Below are 22,961 nucleotides of genomic sequence, written 5' to 3' on the forward strand. Positions count from 1 at the left end.
TTGACAGGCACAGAAAAGGAGTGTCACAACTTTGGCCTTACCCATTCAGCTGTTTTACTGGAAAATACCACATGCTCTGCCCATACACCTGGGGCTCATAGAGCCCATGACCATCAAAACTGAGCTAAGTTTTACTGTTGGGGTTTATGTTATGGGAGAGCAGGAAGGCACCCTGAAGAAACCATTAGGCGCAGCCATTCATTTCATAGATAAAGACACTAAGGCCCAGAAAGGATAAGCTGATTTTTCAGCTTACACAACTAGTAGCATGAACCAGGGCCTTGACCTCAGGGATATGCCAGAGACAGATCGTTCTAGCTTGTAAGCAACCAGTTTTTAAATTTTCAGGAATTTTTCAACTCTGTGATCATAGTAGGAATACTTATACCATATTTATACCACAGATATTGGCTGATTCTATAAATCAGGGCTTTCCTCTTTTCTCCTCCCCCTGGAGAGCTAGTTGTTAAACATTTACTAGCTTAACACTGACCTTGATTTTCTCAAGGTCTTGAGACATTGGATATCTTGAGACATTGGATGAAGGTCCCCTGGGTTCTAGGCTTTTCTCTCTGTTCTCACAAGCCAGTTCTCCTGCATTCCCTTGCTTGTCCCTCAGCAGGGTATAGTTCCCTCTACATAGGGCTTCCTAACCAGATTTCCCCTCAGAAATCTCTAGACTTGTCTATCCAGCTACCTGCTTGAACTCTCCACTTGGGCATCTCATTGTCATGTGAAATTTAACCTATTTAAAATGAACACTGGATTTCCCACTGCTTCCTCCAGTCTGCTTATGCCTCAACACTATTTACTACTACTCCCCTGAGGATGTACATTGGAATCTGAGAGGCATCTCTGGTTATTACTTTCTTCTCTTCATATTGTGGATTCAATTATGCCCCCCAAGAAGGTAAGTTGAAGTCCCTCCCCCGGTATCTGTGAGTGTGACCTTGTTTGGAAATAGGTCCTTTGCAGATGTAGTTAGTTAAGATGGGGTCTCACTGGAGCAGGGTGGGCACTTAATCCAATATGATTAGTGTCCTATAAGAAGAAGAGAAGAGACACAGGGACAGACACACAGAAGTCCCCCATATGACAACTGAGGCAAAGTGATGTGTCTTCTACAAGCTAAGGGACACCAAGGATTGTTGGTAACACCAGAAGCCAAGAGAAAGACGTGGAGTAGATTCCTCTCTAGAACATTTGGAGAAAGCATGACCCTCTGACATCTTGATTTCAGATGTCTAGCCTCCAGAACTATGAGAAAATAAGTTTCTGTTGTTTTAAGCCATTTAATTTGTGGTAGTTTGTGTAAACCAAGAAAAGAGGCTGAGCTGAAATAAAACAGAGGCATTTAAAAAAAACAGGGGCATTTATTTGGGGTCTCAGAATTATAATTTGGGGAGTAGAGATTCAGGTAGTAACCCACGTTGTGTCCCATTAGAGAATAGAAGCCTGGAGTTTTTAAAGACAGTATGGAATGCTTGTATACGTTCTTTTTAAAGATTTTGATTGGTGTTGGTGGAAGAAAACACCTTGGTTGCTAAGGCTGTCACAAGCAGAAATCTGTTACCATAGCAAGTTGTAGAGTCCTAGGAATAGCTGCGATTTGGCCCAGTTCAAAAGTTCATGGTTTTACCCAGCAAGAGGATGCAAAGGGCCCATTTTCTTAATGGCCTCCTGGCTCCATTTTAAGACCCCTTGACATAAATTGACTCCATTTTATTTCACTTTCGACATTTGTTACAGCAGCTGTCAGAAACTAATACATCTCACAATCCCTATCCTCCTATGTTCAATCCACAGAAAGATCTTTTAATTATGTCTCTAAATAAAACTCAAATCTGTATGCCATATTAATTCAGGCCACCCTCATCATCAGCATGGACACTGCAACCATTTCCTAACTGGATCAGAACTGATCCCTCCAATTTATTATGAAAGATCCACGCAAGTCCTCAGATCATGCTACTCTCTGCTGAAACATCTTGTTCCCACTGCTCTTACTAGAGCGTCTGGACATCTTAACATGGCTTGCAAGATACTACCTGATTTTTGAAACTTACCCTCTCCCTCACTCTCCAAACTCCAGCTCCAGCTGTTTTTTGTTTTGTTTTGTTTCTCAAATTTGGCAAATTCCTTTTCACCACAGGGCCTTTGCAAGATGTATTTACTCTGCCTCTGGAGGTCTCCATTGTCTTCCTCCTATTGTCTTTCTTACTTTTAGTTCTATAAAATCTTTCCCTCCAACTGTTTTTTCTTTCTTTCTTTTTCTGGAAGGTTGTATTTTTGAAGATAGTCATAAAGAAGATCTTCATATCACCCAACTTTTGATAGCCTAAGACACTGTTTCTAAAGACAACCCAAATAGCCTTAGAAGAGTACCTCAGGAGAAACAAGTTTGACCCCTATGCCAATACCAAGCCCCCTGACAACTGAGTCGGCCATGAAGAAGACAGAAGACAACAACACACTTCTCTTCCTTGTGGATGTCAAAACCAACAAGTGCCAGACCAAACAGGCTATGAAGAAGCTCTATGACACTGATCCTGGATGGGGTCAAGGTCAACACTCTGAACAACCCTGATGAAGAGAATAAAGCATCTATTCAATTAGCTCCTGACTATGGTGCTTTGAATGTTGCCAACAAAAGTGGAATCATCTAAACTTAGTTCAGCTGGCTAATTCTAAGTACAAATTATTTAACAATTAAAAAAAAAAAGAGAGAGAGAGATGGCTATAATAGTGTCTCCCTTCTCACAAGTTTTCTACAGTGTGAATTTGCTATTCCCACACCAAGAAATAGAATCCAATTTCTTTCTCCTTGAATCTAGGCTGACCTTATGACTCCCTTGTTAACCAACAAGAAATTGCTGTGAGTTTTATTGTGTGACTTTCCAGGCTAGGTCCAAAAATGTCATGAAGTTTCCACCTAATTTTCTTGAGACATGGTCTGGGGGTACTTGGTCCCTATGTAAGAAATTCAGTTACCCAGAGACCACCAGGCTGGAAACACCATGCATGGGTGTTCCAGTTGTGTGTGCCATGTGAGCTAGTCTTTTAGGCTCTCCCACCACCAAACATGTGAGCAAGGCCATTTGGATCCTCTAGACCAGTCCATCCACCAGCTGAGTCCCACAGAGTGACTGCAGTCGATCCAGGAGTAGAAGAATCACCCAGCCACACTCTGACTGAATTCTTGACCCACAGAGTCCATGAAGCATAGTCTCATGTAGTTTGTTATGCAGCAAGAGTAATGGGAACATCTCCACAGTAGCTGTTCGCAAGCATTTACTTATTGGTCTGACACCTTCAAGAGATGAGAAGCTTCATGAGACCAGCTAGTATGTCTGTGCTGCTTATAATCATGTCTTCGGTAGTTAGCACAGGGTTCGTTCAATAAAGATAAGAGTGTCCCAAAGTCTTAGTCCTGTTTTAAGCTATTTAAAGCTTAACACTGCACAAAGGCTTCTGGGATACCCTGGGATGAAGCGAGGGAGAAGCTCTTCTACTCTTGGCTGCCTGTAATGGAATCTGACATTTGCAATTTCAGTCACGAGGAAATAGCTTAGAACTAATTTCTTTCAGACTTCTCAACTGACCGGTCTTACTCAGAATCTTCTACTGAAATGACAAAATATATTATGTTATATTAATATCTCTCAGGAACTGAAGCAATTTGGTAACATTAAATGTCAGAAAGTAGCTTCATATTAAAACTGAAAAAATAAAAGACTGATTAAGGAGAGACTATCCCATATCAATAATAGATAAATATTGTTTATTTTTCCAACATCCATTTTAATAAACTCATTAACCTGTATGTGATGATGTTTCTGCCAGTGGATATTACGGAAATTTACAATAGTTGAACTGATCCCCATTCACCTTAAACAAAATAGAATGGCAAGTACTAGCCTCATTTGCATAATTGTTTTGGATTCCTTAGACAGAAATAATTTCCAGGGTTGTATTGTCCAAAAATAATCTGCAATTCAAACTAGAGGCTTCATTTTTTTCTTTCAACTTCTTTGTGATAAGCATCCAAACTGTCTCATGATGTTAAATCTTGCCTGAAATGTTTTATACATATCTTGGTCTCTTGTTGCAAGATGATTCCAACCATTCTAAAATTAGACTGTGAGTGTGACATCTCTTTATTTCTTTAGAACCCTTTTCTGAAGGTATGTGAAAAAGCTACACCACAGATTCTTCTCTCAGCTAGGCTTCAAGATATTTTCTTATATAGTCATCTAACATATGTGCCCAATAAATCTAAAATTAAATTACTACATAAAGGCCACTGAAAACATGGATCATATACATTTGTCCCTAATGTGGGGGTTAGGGGTACTGAACCCCCATGCAGTTGAAAATGTGCATACAACTTTCAATTCCCCCCAAATTTAACTACTACTGTTGATCAGAAGGCTTCCTGATAATGTAAGTATTGACTAACACATATTTTGTATATTATATATGAGATATACTATATTCTTAATAAAGTAAGCAGGAGAAAAGAGAATGTTACTAAGAAAATCATAATGAAGGGGCACCTGGGTGGCTCCGTTGGTTGAGTGTCCAACTCTTGGTTTCAGCTCTGGTCTTGATCTCAGGGTCCTGGGATCAAACTCCACATTGGGCTCTCTGCTCAGTGTGGAGCCTGCTTGAGATTTTCTCTCCCTCTGCCTCTTCCTTCCTCTACCTGCCACCTCCACCTGCTCTCTCTCTCTAAAATAAGTAAATAAATCTCTAAAAAATTGTAAGGAAGAGAAAAATACATTTATAGTACTATACTGAATTTATTAAAATAATCTGCAAAGAAGTGGACCTACACAGTATAAACTTGCATTGTTCAAGGGCCAATTGCAGTTATAAATTCATTATAAATTCATTTTCTTTCAACAGAAATGAACCATCTCAGCTACATAACCTCTTATGCACTCAAAAACAGTCCTTAATTGTGAAACTACTTCTGTAAAACTCTTGAACCTTCTTTTATTTCAAAGATTTTACTTAAGTAATCTCTACACCCAACATGGGGCTTGAACATGGGGCTGAGATCAAGAGCTGCATATTCTACTGAGCCAGCCAGGATCCCCAAACTCTTGAGCTTTCTAAGAATTAATTCTCAGAGATGGTTTCAATTAGTACATAAGTCAATTAGTATGTATGTAGTATTAACAAATAGCCCCCAAAATATCAGTTAATTATTTCTTGCTTATGTTGCATGACCAATTTGAAGCAGCATATGCTGTGTGTGTGTGTGTATGTGTGTGTGTGTAGGGGAGGTGCCTAATCATTGAAAAATCATTGAAATCACTCAGGGACCTAAGCTTGACAGAGGTTCCATCTTGGGATATGTTTCATTAGCTAAAACAAGTTACGCTACTATGAGATTTTCAAAGGCTGTGGATAAGTTCAAGCCCTCCATGAGCCTGGAAGGAGGTAAGAACCAGAACATTTGTGCACAGGTATGATGAGTACCACGAATTAGAAGGTGACCCTGGGCCTAATGAACAATGAAGCAATCTCTTGTCAATAAGGAATATAAGTTCCAGACTTTGTCACTCTCACCTAAAATTTATTTCCTTCCAATTTTAGTATATGTGCTGCTGAAGCAAGCACTTACCTAAAATTTATTTCCAAATGCCCAGTAAAAGGCAGTTAAAATAAAGCTTCAGATAAATAGCAGCTCTTTGAAAGAAATAGTTGATTTGTGTTTGCTTAGGAAGATAGTATTCTGTATCTGATCGTAGCTCTGTGACTTCAGAGCTAACTATTGTGAGATACTGGATAATCTATGGATTAATTAATTCTCTTAAAGAGGAAATGCTTTGGGTCTTGCAACCTAAAATATCATGGGGGAACTGCAGCATCAGCACCACCTGGAAGCCTGCTATAATTTCAGACTCTTAGGCTGTATCCCAGATCAACTCAATTGAAATTTGATTTTAACAAACTCTCTAGGTGACCTGTGTGGTTATGAATGTTTGAGAAGCGCTGGATTAGGATATCTGAGGTAAGTCCATAAAATTAATTCTGTATCATGTGTGAAATTCCATAACTGAGCTCCAACATTTAAAAAAGAACTTTCTGGGGCACCTGGGTGGCTCAGTTGGTTAAGCCACAGCCTTCGGCTCAGGTCATGATCCCAGAGTCCTGGGATCAAGTCCTGCAATGGGCTCCCAGCTCTGATTCTCCCTCTGACCTTTTCCTCTCTCATGCTCTCTCTCTCTCTCTCTCAAATAAAGAAGATCTTAAAAAAAAAAAAAAGACTTTTCCTTTTTCAAATTTGGATTTTCCAATTGTCACAGGGCTCAAGACTAAAAAAAATTACATTTTAAATCATAGAAACAAAACCTGCTCTACTAAAAAATTGTTATCTTCATAATATTTTGCTTGCTCAGTGGGCCTAATGAGACTGGCACCTTATTTTTTTCAGTCTTGAAGAGAATGGCAGCTTTGTGACATTACTTTCAAGGACCTCAAGGGAGGTCAGATGACACCATGCCAAGAACAACTTGCATGTATTATAATATTAAACAATAAGAAGTTCAGGTCCCCCCTCCCAACACACAAATCTCTTTGGATTATTTATCAGGTCTCCAAAGGCAAACTACTGCTTTGAAACTTTAAGGAATGCATATATTATGACAGCCTAGCTCAGAACCCACCCATCTAGGGGAGAGGGTATTATTCCTGGGGATGTGAATGGCACTCCGTCATTACCATTAACACATAGTACATATCAGAAGTGATAGTCACTTCTGGGACTTTTTTTTTCTTTCCTGAAAACAAGAATATTTCCCAAAAGAATAAAATCGAAGGGCTGAAGTGAAGATTTCCTCCCTAATTTGCAAGGGAAGGGGTGCTTTTTAGGAAGTTTCAGCAAACATAATCTCAACCAGCTAGGAAAAGGTAAACCTAATTTAGTGCTCAACAATAATGCCTGGGTTTGTTTAACGCTTGTTGTGAAAATAATTTCACTCTTCATAAATTTCTTAATGTAATTGCCACCTGGGGAGAGAAAGAAGCTACAAACAAATGGTCGTACATTTTGTGGCTCTTAACATAAATAAGCCAAAATTTATCCACCAGTTTTATGACGCATTTTCCTCTAAACATGGCTCCATCTCAGAACTACTCCAGTAAGATACTGAAAACATTTAATGAGAAACATAAACCACGTACAGATAAGGTAAGTAAATACTTGCGTATTCCAAGTCACTAGGAGACACCTCAGTTATCATCCTTGTAATTTAGATGTCTTGACACCGTTTTATTCCCTGTTGTTTGTAGGCATTTTTCTGCTACCCCTAAAATAAATGAGTTTCATCATCAGTAGACACGTAAAGCCTGGACAAGGTGTCATAGCGCTGCCTCTGGGCTTCGTTTGATAAAAAACCTGTTCCACAGGAAAGTAAATCATGTTCCTTAACTCAAATGTGAGAGACTGGACTGAGCTGAACTCCAAGGAAACCCATTTACTCTTCTGTTATTTTTAAAAACACGTAAGTTTTTGACACTGATTCCTGATCTGATCCTCAAGAGGTGAATTTCATTATAAAGGAATGACAATTCTGTTATAGAACTCAAACTTGTCCATGAGCCCAATGCACAGCCAGCCAATGTCTGAGACACCGACTCTGAAGCAAAGAGAGCTTTGTTATCAGAAGGGCAGCCCAAGGAGAAGGCTGGGGATCATTCACAAAGTGTCTTTGCCCAGTTGAGCCTAGGGACAGTTTAAATATGTTTGGGGAAGGAGGTGAATACACAGAGGAGGGTGAAAGGTTCCTTGAAACCTTGAGTGGGGAGGGGGTTCTTGACACAACCAGAGGTAGGCATTCTTTAGATAAGTTCAATAAAAATGTTAGCATCATCGGATCCCCATCAGGTTACTACAATCAGTGGGTAAACAGTAGGAGTAGGAGTGGAGTAGGAGTGGGAAAGGCAAAGTTTATGGTTGATAAGAGGTCCATAAAACATAATGAAGTGGGGGAAAAAACAGAACATGGAGCTAAGTTAATAATGCAATTAACAGAACTGTAGTTCTATTAACGCTTTCAAAGTAGGTCCAGGAACTGGGTGTCCAGCCCTAGCTGCTTTATAATACATCTGACCAAGGTTTAGCTATTATAAAACTGTTAATATAGTTCTATAACCAGGCCATGGAGGGTTCTCACAAGACCAGAAAAGCTCCTCTCTCCTCTTCATTCCTTTCTCATTCCTGCCTTCAATTACCAGTTTCTCAAAATCATTCAGGAAACTATGGAGGACCATTAACAGGCTATTAGAAAGAGCTGAGCAACTGCCCAAGGACAGGCAAAATGCACAAGCTCTTTTGAGAAGAACCTGGGAAATAGCATGCAGTTGGCATTAGATGATTTCTTTCTGACTGCGTAATGTATAGTAGCCATTATTTAGTTGTTAATGCAACACGATGTGTAGTCTGTCTTTGGGTCTCTGTATTTCCTGTGGTATTTTCTTCCCATCTTGGCAAAGTCCGACTTCATTCCCTTTTAATAGTTATGATAAGTTCTTGGCCAGAAGCACTTGCATAATACTGTCAGGTTATAGCTTATTTTCAGAGAAATAGTTTAGCTATCCTCAGTAGCACCAAACAAATAATTAATGGCACAGATGTCCATATTAATGTGCAGGGTAGCTCAACCTTTGTTACTCAGAAATTATTTTATTTAGTTTATGTTCTGTTTTAACGTGTTAAGGATACGCCCTTTATATTCCCTCTTAATTCCTTAACTGAGACAGAACTAGTTATAGTTCTTCTATTACATATATATATTTGTGTGTGTATATATATATATATATATGAAAATAAGGTTTTTCTGTGATTGTTTATGTCCTATACTTAAGTGCATCTTCATAAAATATCACATTTGTTTAATGCTGCTTCAATTCATTCATTCAATATATTTATTGAGTATCAGTTACTTTTCTAGTTACTGAGGGTACTTGAGTGAATAAAGTAGACAAAACCCCCCACCCTTAAGGAGCTTACATTTTTTTCATGTTGTTCCAACTTCAGGTGGTCTTTTAAAAAAATAAAAATCCCCATGTTATAAAACCAACCAATCTGGCCTCCTCATATGTACAAATCATAGCCAGCATTTAGAAATAACACTTATAAAACATTTATTTTGTATCTGACAGTGTGCTAACCACTTCACATTTAGCTTACTTAATCCTCACAATAGCTCCAAAAGGAGGGATTACTGTAGTCCTTAGTTTACAGATGAGGAAAGGAGGCTCAGAGAGATAATTAAGGGGAAGTGTGAAAATTAATAAAGGGAAACCTCACTAAAGTGGACTGGGGAGGCTAGGAAGGGGAATACCACTCAATGTCAATTACAAGAACTGTCGACTACAGTCTCCAAAATTAGCATCAATCACAGACCAAAGGAAAGAATCCTCAGTGGGAAAGAATCATCAATTACAGGTCCCGAAAGAAAAAAGATGTATAATGCCTCTCCTCTAAGAAATTCATTACTTCTGCAACTCAGCCAATGAGAAACCCTCATTACCCAGATATCTTGCTTTTTAACATTGGACTTTCTTTCAAAACAACCCCTTCCCATTTCCTCCTTCTCCATAAAAATAACATTCTCCTACTGTGTTTGTGGGGGTTGCCAATGGTTTGGCTGTACTTGCTTGTCTTGAATTTTACAATTCCCTGCCATTCCCAAGTAAACCCACTGCTGGGAAAGTAAGTTTTATTTTTAAGGTTATGGGAAGATACAAGATGAGATTTCCCTTGGCTCTTAACAACCGCTTCGCATTTCAGATGATCCTTTACGTACATTCGACGAATATAAGAACGACCGCATGTACTTTTTTGGATTCCCATTCAGCTAGACATCAACATCAACAATTTGTATTATCCAAGAACAATCTAGGCATTTTGTGAGAGAAGATGGTTAGAGTGGGAGGGGCTCCCCCCCCCCCCGCCAGTGAATTTAGGCAGATGATCTTAGGGGTGCTTGCTTGGCAATTATTCGAGGTGGTTGCCTTACCAGGTAGAGTAAGGCTTTGAAGCCTCAACCTGAGTTCTTCCGGGATTCAAGCTCATCAGCAGAATGGTAAGAAGCGTTCCCTCAAGAGCATCAGGAATCCGAGGACCCTTGGGGGACGTACCAGGGGCCCTCAAGGTGATGTTAAACCAGAGGCCCCCAGAACTCTGAGAAGGGCGAAACCAGGGAACCTTCCCAGGTAGCTGGCACGACACTGGATCTGGAAAGATGAAAGGCACCGTCGCGTGGGGTAAAACTACACAAAGTCGTGGCTGGGTAAGGAATCACTGACCTTCCCTATCGCCTCGCTGCACGACCCCAGGATTCCAATTTAATCCCTTACGTTCCCACAAGCTTCTTGCTCCCCAGCCACCCTTCCCGCCTGCCAGGTAAGCGCATGTGCAGAAAGAGTTCCAGCAACCGCCGCTAGAGCCAGAAGGCATCGATCGACTCTGAACTCGACTGCTGGACTTGTCGGCGATTGATTGAGGTGCGCGGTAGCGTAACTTCCGGTAGCGGCTCCGTTTCCGGCTTTCGGTTCGTTGGGAACTGGGCTAGGCCTCTGGTGAGTTGGAACGCGTTCTTCTTCGCTGTTTCCGTTCTCCGGGTTGTGGGTCGCCGGTGGGCCCGACGTCGGTTTGTGGGAACAGGGACTGGACGGGGCTGCTGGGGATGGCGTGTGTTTGCTCCTGAGTTCGCGGAGGTGTTGGCGAGGGGGTGGGGGTAGGGGTTGGAAACTGACGCGCTGGTCCTGCTAGGCCTCCAAATTTAGGAGAATTGCCTCTAGTGGGAAGGGGGTGGGGTCGGCGATCGCTGGGTCGCTATCTGGGGCTCTGGTCGAACGTGCCCGTGGCTGGAGAGGCGGGAGGCTCCCTTTGGACTCCAGGTGCCTTGCTCTGGTCCACACCACCCTCAGATCTCGCGGGAGATCTTGCAAGAGCCTCTCTTTTGAGAGCTCCGCTTTCAGTGTGACCCCTCACTTTCTTTTTGTCGTTTTCGCGACCCCAGCCAGCCCTTCCAGGTTAGGGGATCGCAAATCTGAGAAGTGTTACCCTTCACCTGTTCCGCACTAGTGCAGTCCCTCTGTAGGCTCCTTTCAGGCTTCCTGTACCGTTCACACACAGTGGATTTAAAATTGGTGAAATGAAGGAATATGAGGGGCACTCACGGAAATAAAAGAGGGTCACAGTTGGCAACTAAAAATGGTGTAAAAAATGAAATAGCGAAGTGAGTGTGAAAGAAAAGACGAGGAGAACAAGGGTGGAACCCCAAGCCTGCTGTTTATTAGCTAACGGTTAGTCTAACAGTAGGTAGGCAGGTACTTTACATGTACTAGCCATTAATAACAGCTGCTCGAAGTGCTCCATGCCCATCGGAGAGCTGGGCCAGAACTTTATCTCATCTAGTGTTCTGAGTTCTGATAGGTAAATCTGTTATACCAGCCCCGTCTTACAGCCGTGGACCTGAGATTAAGGAACTTGTCTTCAGTCAAACATCTGGTAATAAGCATAGATAGGATTTGAATTCAGAGGAGATTGGTACTAGAATCTGAGCTCTTAACCATCATGCCATACTGCTCTTTCTGAGTTCCAGAATTTCAAGTCCGTTAGAGTTAACCTTCGAGTCAGGACAGCTGGTGATGGTGTGTATAAATTAAGTAACTGATAGGAAAGCACTTTTTAAGTGTACTCAAGAAGTATTGCTCGGCAAACTTCATTAATATGTTCTCTTAATGATTTTTACAGGGCACACGTTTGCTAGATTCTTTCTCATTTCCCTTAAAGCCTAAAACATTATTTTAAAAATAATTTCATTAAGTGGGGTCCCTGATGGCACATTAAATTAAGCATTCAACTCTTGAGCTCAGCTCATATCTTGATCTCAGGGTTTTGAGTTCAAGCCCTATATTGGGCTCCATGCTGGGTGTGGATCCTACATAAATAAATAATACAATTTTATTTAAAAAACAAAAGTTAGGGACGTCGGGGTGGCTCAGTCATTAAGGGTCTGCCTTCGGCGCAGGTCATGATCCCAGGGTCCTGGGATTGAACCCCGCATCAAGCTCCCTGCTCAGCGGGAAGCCTCTTCTCCCTCTCCTACTCCCCCTGCTTGTGTTTGCTCTCTCACTGTGTCTGTCTCTGTCCAAAAAAAAAAGTTATTTTGTTAGGCGAGTGAAAAAACTATTGTTCGTTGCAGGTGAAAGGTAAGTATAAAAATAAATGTATTGGGTGAAATGTTATTAAAATCTGCCTAGGTACTGGTGCTCCACCAAGTTTTGAGCTTGAGAACTGTTGTATTTGTTTAAAAAGGAGGGCTAACCCAGGTGCATGGGAGGCTCAATCATTAAGCATCTGCCTTCAGCTAAGGTCATGATCCCAGCATCCTGGGATCTAATCCCTCATGGGCCCCTTGCTCATGGAGATTCTGCTTCTCCCTCTGCCTCTGCATCTCACCCCTACTTGTGCTCTCTCTCTCTCATATAATTAAATAAAACACTAAAAAAAGGCGGGGGAGGAGGAGGTGCTAGCAAGTGCTGGAGAAGTTTTAAAGACTACTAACAAACTGGTATTTTCTGACATTTGGGATTGAAAGAAAATTGAGTTGTTAATAGTCCCTATGTTATGATACCAAACAACAGTGTGAGTTAATGCTCCCTGTTTATAACAGAATATTTACTGTCTCCTTAGGCAGTTTGAACAGTTTAACTCCAGCATGGATATCAGACCAAATCATACAATTTACATCAACAATATGAACGACAAAATTAAAAAAGAAGGTAAGTGCTTTTAAAAAACATTTGTTCACAACCAAAGTGTGTTTAATTACTAGCATCTTAAAAACTGTACTGCTTCAAAGCTTCTCATGTTAATCTTTGTCGGTACCTGAAATAATGGCTTGTTCCTTTTGTGTGAGAATTTTAAGGCTTTTTAAAAACAAATAGGTAAGGACTGAAAATTTGGTGAATGTGTTTTCACTCATAGATAAAATGGTTTGAAACAACTTTTAAAAACTAGATGGCCAGTAGTATAATGTGATTTTATTAAAATATGTGACTTTGTGTAAATAAGTAAATGCATGATGGGGGTCACTCAGTGAAGTATCATTTTATGAAGAGTTTTGTCATTGTTTCACAAATAAATTGTTTTCCCCTCTGCTTTTGCTCAGAGTTGAAGAGATCCCTGTATGCCCTGTTTTCTCAGTTTGGCCACGTTGTAGATATTGTAGCTTTGAAGACGATGAAGATGAGGGGGCAAGCCTTTGTTATTTTTAAGGAACTGGGCTCATCCACAAATGCCTTGAGACAGTTACAAGGATTTCCATTTTATGGTAAACCAATGGTAAGGCAGTCTTATTATTTTAATCACTGTTAATGGTATGTTATGTTTGTAGATACACATTTGAAATTGTGGCTGTTCCTTTCTGCTTTTAATTATTTGTTAAAGCAAGTTTGGGTTTATTTTATTTACACATTTTTGTTTCTAGAAACACTAATAGTCGAGTTTATAATTCACTAGTTTATTATAGTTCAGATGGGGAAAAACAAAATATATCGAAGTGTACAGTGTTTAAAAAATAGTGGCAGTATTGGCAATATTCTCATCTCAGAAGAACTATAAGTTAACTCAGAAGATTAAAAAGAAACCTTTGTAAACTTGTAAAACAATACAGAACACAAAAATCATGGGTCAAAGAGGAAATCAATATGAAGTTTCAGAAAATAGCATAACAAAATACATATCAGAAGCCATGTGGTCTCAAGAAAGCAGTGATCTAAGAAAAGTTCAATAGGTTTTAAAGTCCTAGGTTTTTACTGATGAATAAACAGTGAGCAACAGTGAAATAGTTATGCATAGAAAGTACTAACCTCAGAAATGACGTGAGATTCCCATTTAGCGGCTGGGTGAGGACTGGATTGTGAGAGGGCTGAGAGGGACTAGGGAACTCAGGAGGCCACTGTCTAGAAATTGTTGGCATGGCTTCACTTTGCCAACTAATTATTTTTAATCAATGGAACCGGGTGTACCTACAGAGTACCTTGGGTGCGGATTCCTAGTGCTTTTTCCTGAGACGGGAATGGAATGAGAAGAAACCTTGAGGAAAGAGTCAGGGTCCAGAGTTTCCAGGCCCTGGATCTGATTCTGCCATTGACTGGGTGCGTTCCTGTGTTCATTTTCAGTACCTATAAAATGCAAGCAGATTGGCTATCCTTTAGGCTAATTCAGAGGTTATCAAAAACTTTATAAAGGACTGGGTAGTAAATATTTGAGGCTTTATGGACCACAAACAGTTTCGGTCATATATTCCTGTGTCTGTGCGTGTTTTTAACAACGCTTTAAAGCTGTAGGAAAAAAACAAAGTCCGTAGCCTATGGGCTATACAAAAACAAGCCATGGCCTGAATGGATTTGGCCCATGGTCTGTAGTGCAGATTCTGGTCTAATCCCTTTATTTTAGAAATGAAGAATCAGGCACAGAAAGGTGAGTTACCAGTCTCAATTATATTAGTACAACTCATGGCAGTACAAGGCCTCAAAACCTAACCTGACAACCAGTATTACAGTTTTTCCCCCCAAAACTAGTAGGAGTTGGCACACTGTCCTAAAGGGCCAAATAGTATTTTATGCTTTGTGAGCCAGATGATCTCTCCTGCAGCTGTTTAACTCTGTCTTTATGGCAGCAAAACCAGCCATAGATGATGTGGCTGTGTTCCAACAAGACCTGATTTACAAAAATAGGCAATGTTGGCTGTGGTCAGTGGTTCATGCCATGGTCAGTGGCCTTTATGGAACACATTATTTAATTCAGGAGTGGGCATTTTTTCTCTGTTACTAGAGCAAGTTTTCTTCTTGTCTATCCAGTTCCCCTTTTCCCATCACTCAGAAAACTGGGATTGTGCCTACATACACTCTTTTTAATAAGTTGGAATTTCCTGAAACAAGTTTGTCTGTCTTAGTAAGTATGAAGAAGTAGTATAATGGAAATTGCAGTTGGCAGGAGCATAAGACTGGGTTTAAATCTAAATTTACATTAATACGGAGGAACAGTTTCTTCCTGTAGAGGATTTTGTTTTGTTGAGTTGAGATGACAAGTTTGCATGCGCTGGTTACTCAGATACAGGAAAGCTAGAAATTGTTGGCACTGGCTTCACTTTGCCAACTAATTATTTTAAGTCAATGGAAAAAGTCCAGTGGACTTATAATGCCTTGAAAGTATTTTATGAGTTTCATTCTCTGGCTTCAGGAAGGCCTTCAAGGCAGGAAGACTGCCAGATTTCCAGCATCCTGGAAGAGGAAGAAGAATGTTCTTTGAGCTGTCTTGCTTTGTGTTTATTCAGATGGTTTTAGTTGCTCTTTTGTTTTAACTCCCAACATACCTGATCAGAAGTAAGCAAAATTTGCTGTAACTTGGAACTCATAACAAAATTACCCAGATTCAAGGATATTTGGTTATTTAATGCCAAAAAATACCTCAGTAAAGTAAAACCATCTTCCTAAATGGCTTCTCTTATGAAACCTTTGGCATAAATGTAAACCTTGCTCCTTCTCTAAGCAGCGGGTGTACTTTTTTATCCCTTATGGGTATTTAGTCTCTATCAGGGTTTCTCGGCATTGATCCTTTTGACATCTTGACCTGAATAATTCTTGTTGTGGTGGTCTATCGCCTTCATTGCAGAGGGTTTAACAGCATCCTGGTATCACACATGCCAGTAGCATGACAACCCAGACTGTCTCCATTCAGAGCACTAGTTGTCCCCTATGGACAAAACCACCTGTGGTTGAGAATCACTAGTGTAGACCAGCCAGCTAAGAATGATGACTGAGATCAGAGATTTTCACAGGTGACTCTGTCATAAAGACAGGTCACCCAAGATGTGTTCAGGTCAGGGAGAATGTTGAAGACACAGAGGAGATGGCAGGGAGTCCTTGGGACTAAGTCAGTTAGTCCAAGCCTATTCCTTCTGGTTAGATGATGACATGCAAAACCAGCAGTTGCTTATAGGGATAAGTCCACTTAGAAACCCTATGGTACAGCAGCCCAGAGTAGCCAGAGAAGGCCTTGGGTGCCAAGGTGAGGCTAGGATGCTCCTCTCTTTGTTTCCCCAGCACACACATCTCTAGGAGAGAAAAAAAGAGACTTTATTTGGTTTAAACAAAATTTTTGCTTTTAGACCCATGCTACTTCAGAAGGTCACTCATTCCTTTCAGACTGAGATGCAACTCTTACTCTATAAGGCAATTTTAGATAGTCATTTGTAGGACTCTTGTGTTTTGGTATGGGCAGAGAGTTGGTTTCAGCTCATTCAGCTCCAGAGAAGAAATGTTTCCGTGAAATAGAAATTGCAGTTTGCAGATAGATATGCCCTAGAAAATAGTTTAACTCCTAGCAAAAATTTGGATGATTGGTGTTGAATCTAGCTGTGTGATAATGTTTTAGGTCCGGGCCCTGCTACTCGAAGTGTGGGCCCCATCATCCTCTTTGTGCCTATTAGAAGTGCGAATCTTGGGCCTCACTCAGAGCTACTGCATCAGCATCTGCAGCCTTCCATGTAGTTAGAATGCACGATAAAATTCACGAAATGCTCTCCTAGACTAGGGTTTTTAATCACAAACCTCTTGTCTCGCTGGCATACTATTCTTGCTGGCCTGGTTGCACTAGCTGAGATACGCCATTCTTTGTTTCTCCTCAAAGCATTTTAAAGTTTAAGTTGTTGCCACTATTAGTCATTTTATTTAAAAATCGTAGATTAGATTCAAAGGGAAATCATTCTCCATCTTTAGTACTTTACCTGTGGAAATAACAAATTCCATATGATACATTCCACAGCTAATCGACACATCTTGACCCCTTAATTGAGAGTCCTTACCAAGGAGTAGACAACTTTCCAATGCGTTTTTCTCTGTTTCATAAAATTGAGAGAACATGTGGTGCAGATGTTTCAAAGTTCTGTGTTTCCCATATGAAAATCTTTGGGTCTGCTTCTAATAAGCATAGTTGTCTAACTTTGTCTAAGTTGTGAATCAGAGATCACGATTTATTTTCATTTGGTGCTCAGTGTATTTAACGGATTTCCTTAGGGGTGTGTTTAAAACCAGCTTGTAGTGTATTTATGTAATGAAATTTGAAATATTAATGAAGAGTATAAACAGCCTTCAGCATAATGAATAGTAACTGTTTCCAAATAATTAAAACAGCGAATCCAGTATGCAAAAACAGATTCTGATATAATATCTAAAATGCGCGGCACTTTTGCTGACAAAGAAAAGAAGAAGGAAAAGAAAAAAGCAAAAACTGTGGAACAGACTGCAGCCACTGCAAACAAAAAGCCTGGTCAGGTGAGATGAACAAAGTTCCTAGGTTTGTTGGTGTTAAGAACTTGACAGAGATGTCTGTTTTCCACTTAAGGGATAATTTTTGGGTGGTGGTGGGAGTATCTGTATGTGCCTATGTGTGTTTAAAAGGCGCACTTTGAAGAAGCTGGAATTGGTTGAGTTCTGGAATTCCAATATTTATCTTTAAGCCCCAAATTAAATATAAACCTTTACATATGCAGATTTATATTAAACAGTTTTATTTGAATTTGTATGACATTTAGTTCCATCATTCTTCAAAATACATTAATAATATCTGCTGGCTTCTCAAGTTCTACTGCCTGCCAATAATGCTGTAGATACTATCTTTAATCTTGAGTGCTCCACAAAGCTGCTTTCTTTGAACAGTTGAGGGATTCAAAAATCTAATTTGAAATAAAAGTGAGATTATCATCCAAAATGTAGTTACTTTTGGACTGAAAATGATTAGAAATTAGTTTCATGAAGTAATTATACTTCATGAAGTAATTATACTTCATGAAACTGATTTCTAATCACTTTTATTTTTTTTTTTTTGCTTTACTTTTGTCTAATTTTTTTTTAAAGAAGGGAAAGACTGGTTCTTGTTTTTTTTGTATATATTTCTCCATAATTTTAAAGGTTAGAGGTTAAATTTTATGATATAGTCTTTAAAATTTTGGACTAGATCTTTCAAAATTAACTGAGAAGTTAAAGTTTGACTCAGTTACAGTGTAAATTCTTAACGTAAAATTAAACGGAATAAGGAATATTTTTAAATTAATGTGTTTTTTTAAAGTTTTAATTCCAGTAGGGTTAGCATAAGTGTTGTTAGTTCCAGGTGTATAGTATAACTTCTGTGCATGACTCCATGCTCATCACGGTAAGAGCCCTCCTTAATCCTTGTCTCCGATTTCTCTCATCCCTCTCCGCATCTCCTCTCCAATGACCATCAATTTATTCTCTGTAGTTAAGGGCCTGTTTGTTGTTGTGTCTCTTTCCCTTTTTGTTTTTCTTTTATTTGTTGGTTTTGTTTCTTAAATTCCACATAGAAGTGAAATGTATGGTATTTGTCTTTCTCTGACTGACTGATTTAGCATTATGCCCTGTGGTTCATCCATGTTGTTGCAAAAGATAGGATTTCATTCTTTTTTATGGCTGAATAATATTACCTTGTATATATACACCACATCTTCATTCCTTCGTCTTATCAATGTACACTTGGGTGGCTGTTGTAAATAAAGTGCTGTAAACATTGGGATGCGTGTATCCCTTTGAATTAGTGCTTTTGTATTATTTGGGTAAATAACCAATAGTGTGATTACTGGATCGTGGGGTGGTTCTATTTTTAATTTTTTGAGGAACCTCCATACAGTTTTCCAGAATGGCTGCACCAGTCTTTACTCCCACCAGCAGTGTAACGAGGGTTCCTTTTTCTTCGCATCCTCATCAACATTTGTGGTTTCTTGTATTTATGATTTTAGCCTTTCTGACAGGTGTGGGGTGACATCTCCTTGTAGTTTTCATTTACATTTCCCTGTTGATGAGTGATGTTGAGCTTCTTTTCATGTGTCTGTTTGCCATCTGTATGTCTTTGGAGAAATGTCTGTTTATGTCTTCTGCCCATTTTTTAGTTGGATTATTTGTTTTTGGGTTTTTCATCAGTTGGTAATATACTCTGGATACTTAATCCTTTATTGGATATGTCATTTGCAAATATCTTCTCCCATTTAGTAGGTGGTCTTTTAAAAATTAATGTTATTTTTATGCAGTAATTAAAATTATAATCACCTGTTGCTTTTTTAGAGCAATCAGCAATTTAACTATTTTCTATTTCTTTTGTTTAGGGAGCACCAAATGCAGCAAATACCCAAGGAAATTCAACACCAAATCCTCAGGTAATCTTTGTTTCCATGTGGTGCTTCCTTTTTAAAGTAAAATTATAAACCAGTAATATACAACAACTTGCCTGTCTCCAAAAACTGAAAAAAATTCCTTGTATAAGACATTAAATTATATAACACTTCATATAGAAACTCATGTCTCAAAACATTTTGATTTTTTTAAAAAATGACATCTGACTTTATTCCTTTCTTTCCATAATGTTTCAGTGATGGAATAGAAATGACAGATTTTAAACTCTACAAAGGCTGGGAGCGAACATTTTTATTTTCCCTACAGTGTGTACAAAGCCCAGGGCTTTACAGACACACAGGTTGGGGGAAGTGGCCTGATGACTAGGCTCTCTTTCCGTACCAGTTGCTCAAAGCACTGAACTGTCTTTTCTAATAGAGCAAGGTGGTTTTACAGTTACCCTTGCTCTGGCATCTGAGAACAAGTATATATGTCTCTTTATATATAGGTTTTAGAAACCTCTTAGCAAATCTCCCCTGCTGGAAGCCTCAAAGAGAAAGCCTTAATTAGATACTGATGGTTTCCCCTTGGTTCCTTGGATGCTTAGAGTCTGACAAGATCCTTAAGTCCAGAGAATTCCTTACACCTCAGAGCTTTTCTTCTCTGATGTGAAGTTTTGTGCATTTTCCTTTATTATCCACCTCCCTCTTTTGGAGTCTTTTCGCAGTTGTAGTTCAGTTTACGAATGCCAGCACTTAATTCTCTGAGCCTTAAACCTCGTCTTTTCTCTTCATGAAAGTAGCCTGAATACAGAGAGGCTCTTAGGTCCAGGATGACCCTGTCCCTAGAATTCTCTATAACCGCAGCTTAGGGTATCAGATAACTAGTTTAACATCTAATAATACTTGTTCCATTTGGTTGTAACTAGATGCTCTGTATATCCCATTTACTTGCAGACAGTATTAAAAGTCGCCAAATAGTAGTGACTTATACTCAAAGTGGTTCTAAATTTTCTTAAATGCTCGAGATTGTAAACAGTAACTCAGGATTGAAATCTGAATGTTACTGGGGTAACCAGCTGAAGTTGGGCAACATTGCTGCCATTTCTAGTTTTGTTTGGCTCTTTCGTTATGTAATCTAATTGACAGTCTTTCCTGTACAAGTGACGCTGGATGCTTAAAACTTAAACATTGTTTTAAATACTATTAAATACTTTAAACTTAATAAAATTTATAATTATCCAGATCTGTATAAAGTGACTTGAATATCTGCTTAGTTGCTGTTAGATGTATGTTTATTTCTCTGGTGTCATTGTTTTTTAGCTTTAGTGTTTGATGTAGTGCTACATTCATAATCTTTAATAAACTGGAATGTAGCTCTCTGAAGTGGCTTGCTATACTTTTTATAATTAAAGCTAACTTTGCCTTTTTTCTTTGTATTAGGTCCCTGATTACCCTCCAAACTATATTTTATTCCTCAATAATTTACCAGAAGAGACTAATGAGATGATGTTATCCATGCTGTTTAATCAGTAAGTTGTTCGTAAACCAGTCTGTTCTGAAAGCCTCCCAACAGGACAAATAGCTCTTCTGTAGGTTGAATCCTTTTGTGTATCACAACAGTGATTCCTATAGCTTCCTTGATTTGGTCTACAGTTAATGATGTAAGTTGAAGCAAGTCTGTAGATTTGGCACATAAAAAGCTGAATTACCTCTAATATTTGCATTGTTCTAATTGATGAGTAAATCAGAAAACAAATTTTTGGTACAATGACAAAATTGAACTAGCTTACATTACAGCTACACTTCTTTCATGGCATTATTAATTATATTTTAGACTCTTTGAGCCTCTTTAGGATTCTTGGTAGGATATGATACTTTTCCTAGACCAGCATCGGGAAGTTGCTGATTTAAACACAGAATGAGCATTTATGTATTTGATATCCTTTATATATTTATGTGTATATGTATAAATTGTTTCTCCTCTTGCAGGTTTCCTGGCTTCAAGGAAGTACGTTTGGTACCTGGGAGGCATGACATTGCTTTTGTTGAATTTGAAAACGATGGACAGGCGGGAGCTGCCAGGGATGCTTTACAGGGATTTAAAATCACACCGTCCCACGCCATGAAGATCACCTATGCCAAGAAATAACATATTGGATAGTTGTCTTTAAAGGACTTGGTGTTATTTATAGTGTTTGTTTTGATAACATTTGGTCAGGCCATTTTTTAATAGTTGGAGTGAGGGGGGTGTGAAAGTGAAATTTTTGTGAATGATTTTAAAAAATACCTAGTCTTTGTTTAGCCTTAGTGAACTATGAAATATGAGGACCTCAATTTTGTATAATAAACTTCTATTTGTATTCTTTACCTAATACTTCATTTATTCCATTGTCCTATCACCAAATGTTTATGCTAGTCTGGAGCACCTCTTAAGGAATAGAAAACTGGGGCACCTGGGTGGCTCAGTCTTTAAGCATCAGCCTTCGGCTCAGATCATGATCCTGGGGTCCTGGGAGCAAGCACTGCCTCAGGCTCCCCGCTCAGCGGGAAGCCTGCTTCTTTCTCTCCCACTCCCCCTGCTTGTGTTTCCTCTCTCGCTGTCTCTTGCTTCAAATAAAATCTTAAAAAAAAGCAAATATATGGAACTATAATTGGATACTTTCCTAGTATTATTTTGGAGCAGCTAATGGCAAAGAACCATTGAAAAATTTTTTTTTTTTTTTTCAGATTTTATTTGAGAGAGAATATGAACAAAACAGGGGGAGGTCCAGAGACAAGAAGAGAGAATCCTCAAGCAGACTCCCTGCTGAATAAGAGCTAGAGGCAGGAATGCAGAACTCAATCCCAGGACCCAAGCCTAAGTCAGACACCTAACTGAGCTACTCAGATGCCCCCATTGAATCATTTTAACAAAAGGAGAATTAGATCAAGCCCTTCATTATTAGATTTTTCTGTAATTTTTTTCTTTCGTATGGATTGCTGGGTGTGTGTGTATGTGGTAATGGTAAGAGTGTGTGTGTTTGGTGTTGATGGTAAAAATAATTGCCTTAAGTGTTAGAAGAAAATGAGACTTGGACAAGAACCAAATTTGAACTCTGTGTTCTTCAAATAAATGAGTATAATTTCTTGCTGGTAGTAGACATTTCACAAAGCTTTTCATTCAGCATTTAATTGGTTAAAGGCCATCTAGGAGTAACATGTTTTCTGGGAAAACAAGGAAAGAGAATGCTATCTTTGAACTCCTATTTCATGCTCCTATGCTCTAGATGGAATTTTCCCTAAGGAATACCTGCTTGTCTAATCTACCCTGTTCTTAAGAAGGTTTCCCTCCAAGGGAAAGAATTTACAGTCTAGAAAATTTTTAAAGATAAATAGGCTGACTTGTAAAAAATTGCCAGTTCTAATCTTAATACCTCTGTAATTCTCAAACATCAGTGTCTAATTCTTAAACACCAAAGCTCATTTTCTTTAGCTTTTGATTTATACCTAAGGCTGTGATTTAGTCCCCTGCTAGTAAAACCATGGGCATCTTTAGAAGTGGACAGTTTTGCACCTGTAGCACACATAAGTGATACTTGATAATTTTTTTCATGTTTTTCTTTGAATATTTTCTTGAATAAAAGTTTGAATTTTTATTGCAAATGGGATGACTACTTTTAGACTTATGTAGATTTTTGTCAGGTCACTCTTCCATATACATAAGGAGGAAAAAGCAAAATAGTTTTTATTCCTAAAGCTGCCACATTT

General features: G+C 39.1%; 1 protein-coding gene and 1 long non-coding RNA gene across 4 annotated transcripts; one reads left to right on the forward strand and one right to left on the reverse strand.

The window, feature by feature from the left end:
- Positions 1-1,257: 1,257 nt before the first annotated feature.
- Positions 1,258-10,555, reverse strand: LOC101676598. The gene is made up of 3 exons (XR_199565.3): positions 10,035-10,555; positions 7,195-7,319; positions 1,258-3,624 (listed from the first exon to the last, which is right to left on the reverse strand). It is a non-coding gene; the product is annotated as an uncharacterized LOC101676598 (long non-coding RNA).
- SNRPB2 (small nuclear ribonucleoprotein polypeptide B2) lies at positions 10,513-21,581 on the forward strand. Of its 3 annotated transcripts, none has more exons than XM_004754194.3 (7): positions 10,513-10,596; positions 12,719-12,807; positions 13,197-13,369; positions 17,224-17,364; positions 19,206-19,256; positions 20,655-20,743; positions 21,204-21,581. In XM_004754194.3, exons 2-7 carry the CDS (start codon positions 12,744-12,746, stop codon positions 21,361-21,363), a joined length of 678 nt encoding a protein of 225 aa, XP_004754251.1. In that variant the 5' UTR covers positions 10,513-10,596; positions 12,719-12,743; the 3' UTR covers positions 21,364-21,581. The 3 variants fall into 3 exon arrangements, with proteins under 3 accessions (XP_004754251.1, XP_004754253.1, XP_004754252.1); XM_004754196.2 differs by having other exon boundaries at positions 10,517-10,596; positions 12,723-12,807; XM_004754195.2 differs by lacking the exon at positions 10,513-10,596 and adding an exon at positions 10,607-10,667.
- Positions 21,582-22,961: the final 1,380 nt, after the last annotated feature.

Source organism: Mustela putorius, unplaced genomic scaffold (genome assembly GCF_011764305.1).
Source record: "Mustela putorius furo isolate JIRA1106 unplaced genomic scaffold, ASM1176430v1.1 tig00000253_pilon_pilon_pilon, whole genome shotgun sequence".
NCBI lineage: Eukaryota > Metazoa > Chordata > Mammalia > Carnivora > Mustelidae > Mustela > Mustela putorius.

Bases quoted from the DNA above. Each gene is read 5' to 3' on its own strand.
- SNRPB2 (XM_004754194.3), top strand. From the start codon at position 12,744: ATGGATATCAGACCAAATCATACAATTTACATCAACAATATGAACGAC. The intron at 19,257-20,654 runs GTAATCTTTGTT...TCTTTGTATTAG, and splicing joins ATTCAACACCAAATCCTCAG to GTCCCTGATTACCCTCCAAA. The intron at 20,744-21,203 runs GTAAGTTGTTCG...CTCCTCTTGCAG, and splicing joins TTATCCATGCTGTTTAATCA to GTTTCCTGGCTTCAAGGAAG.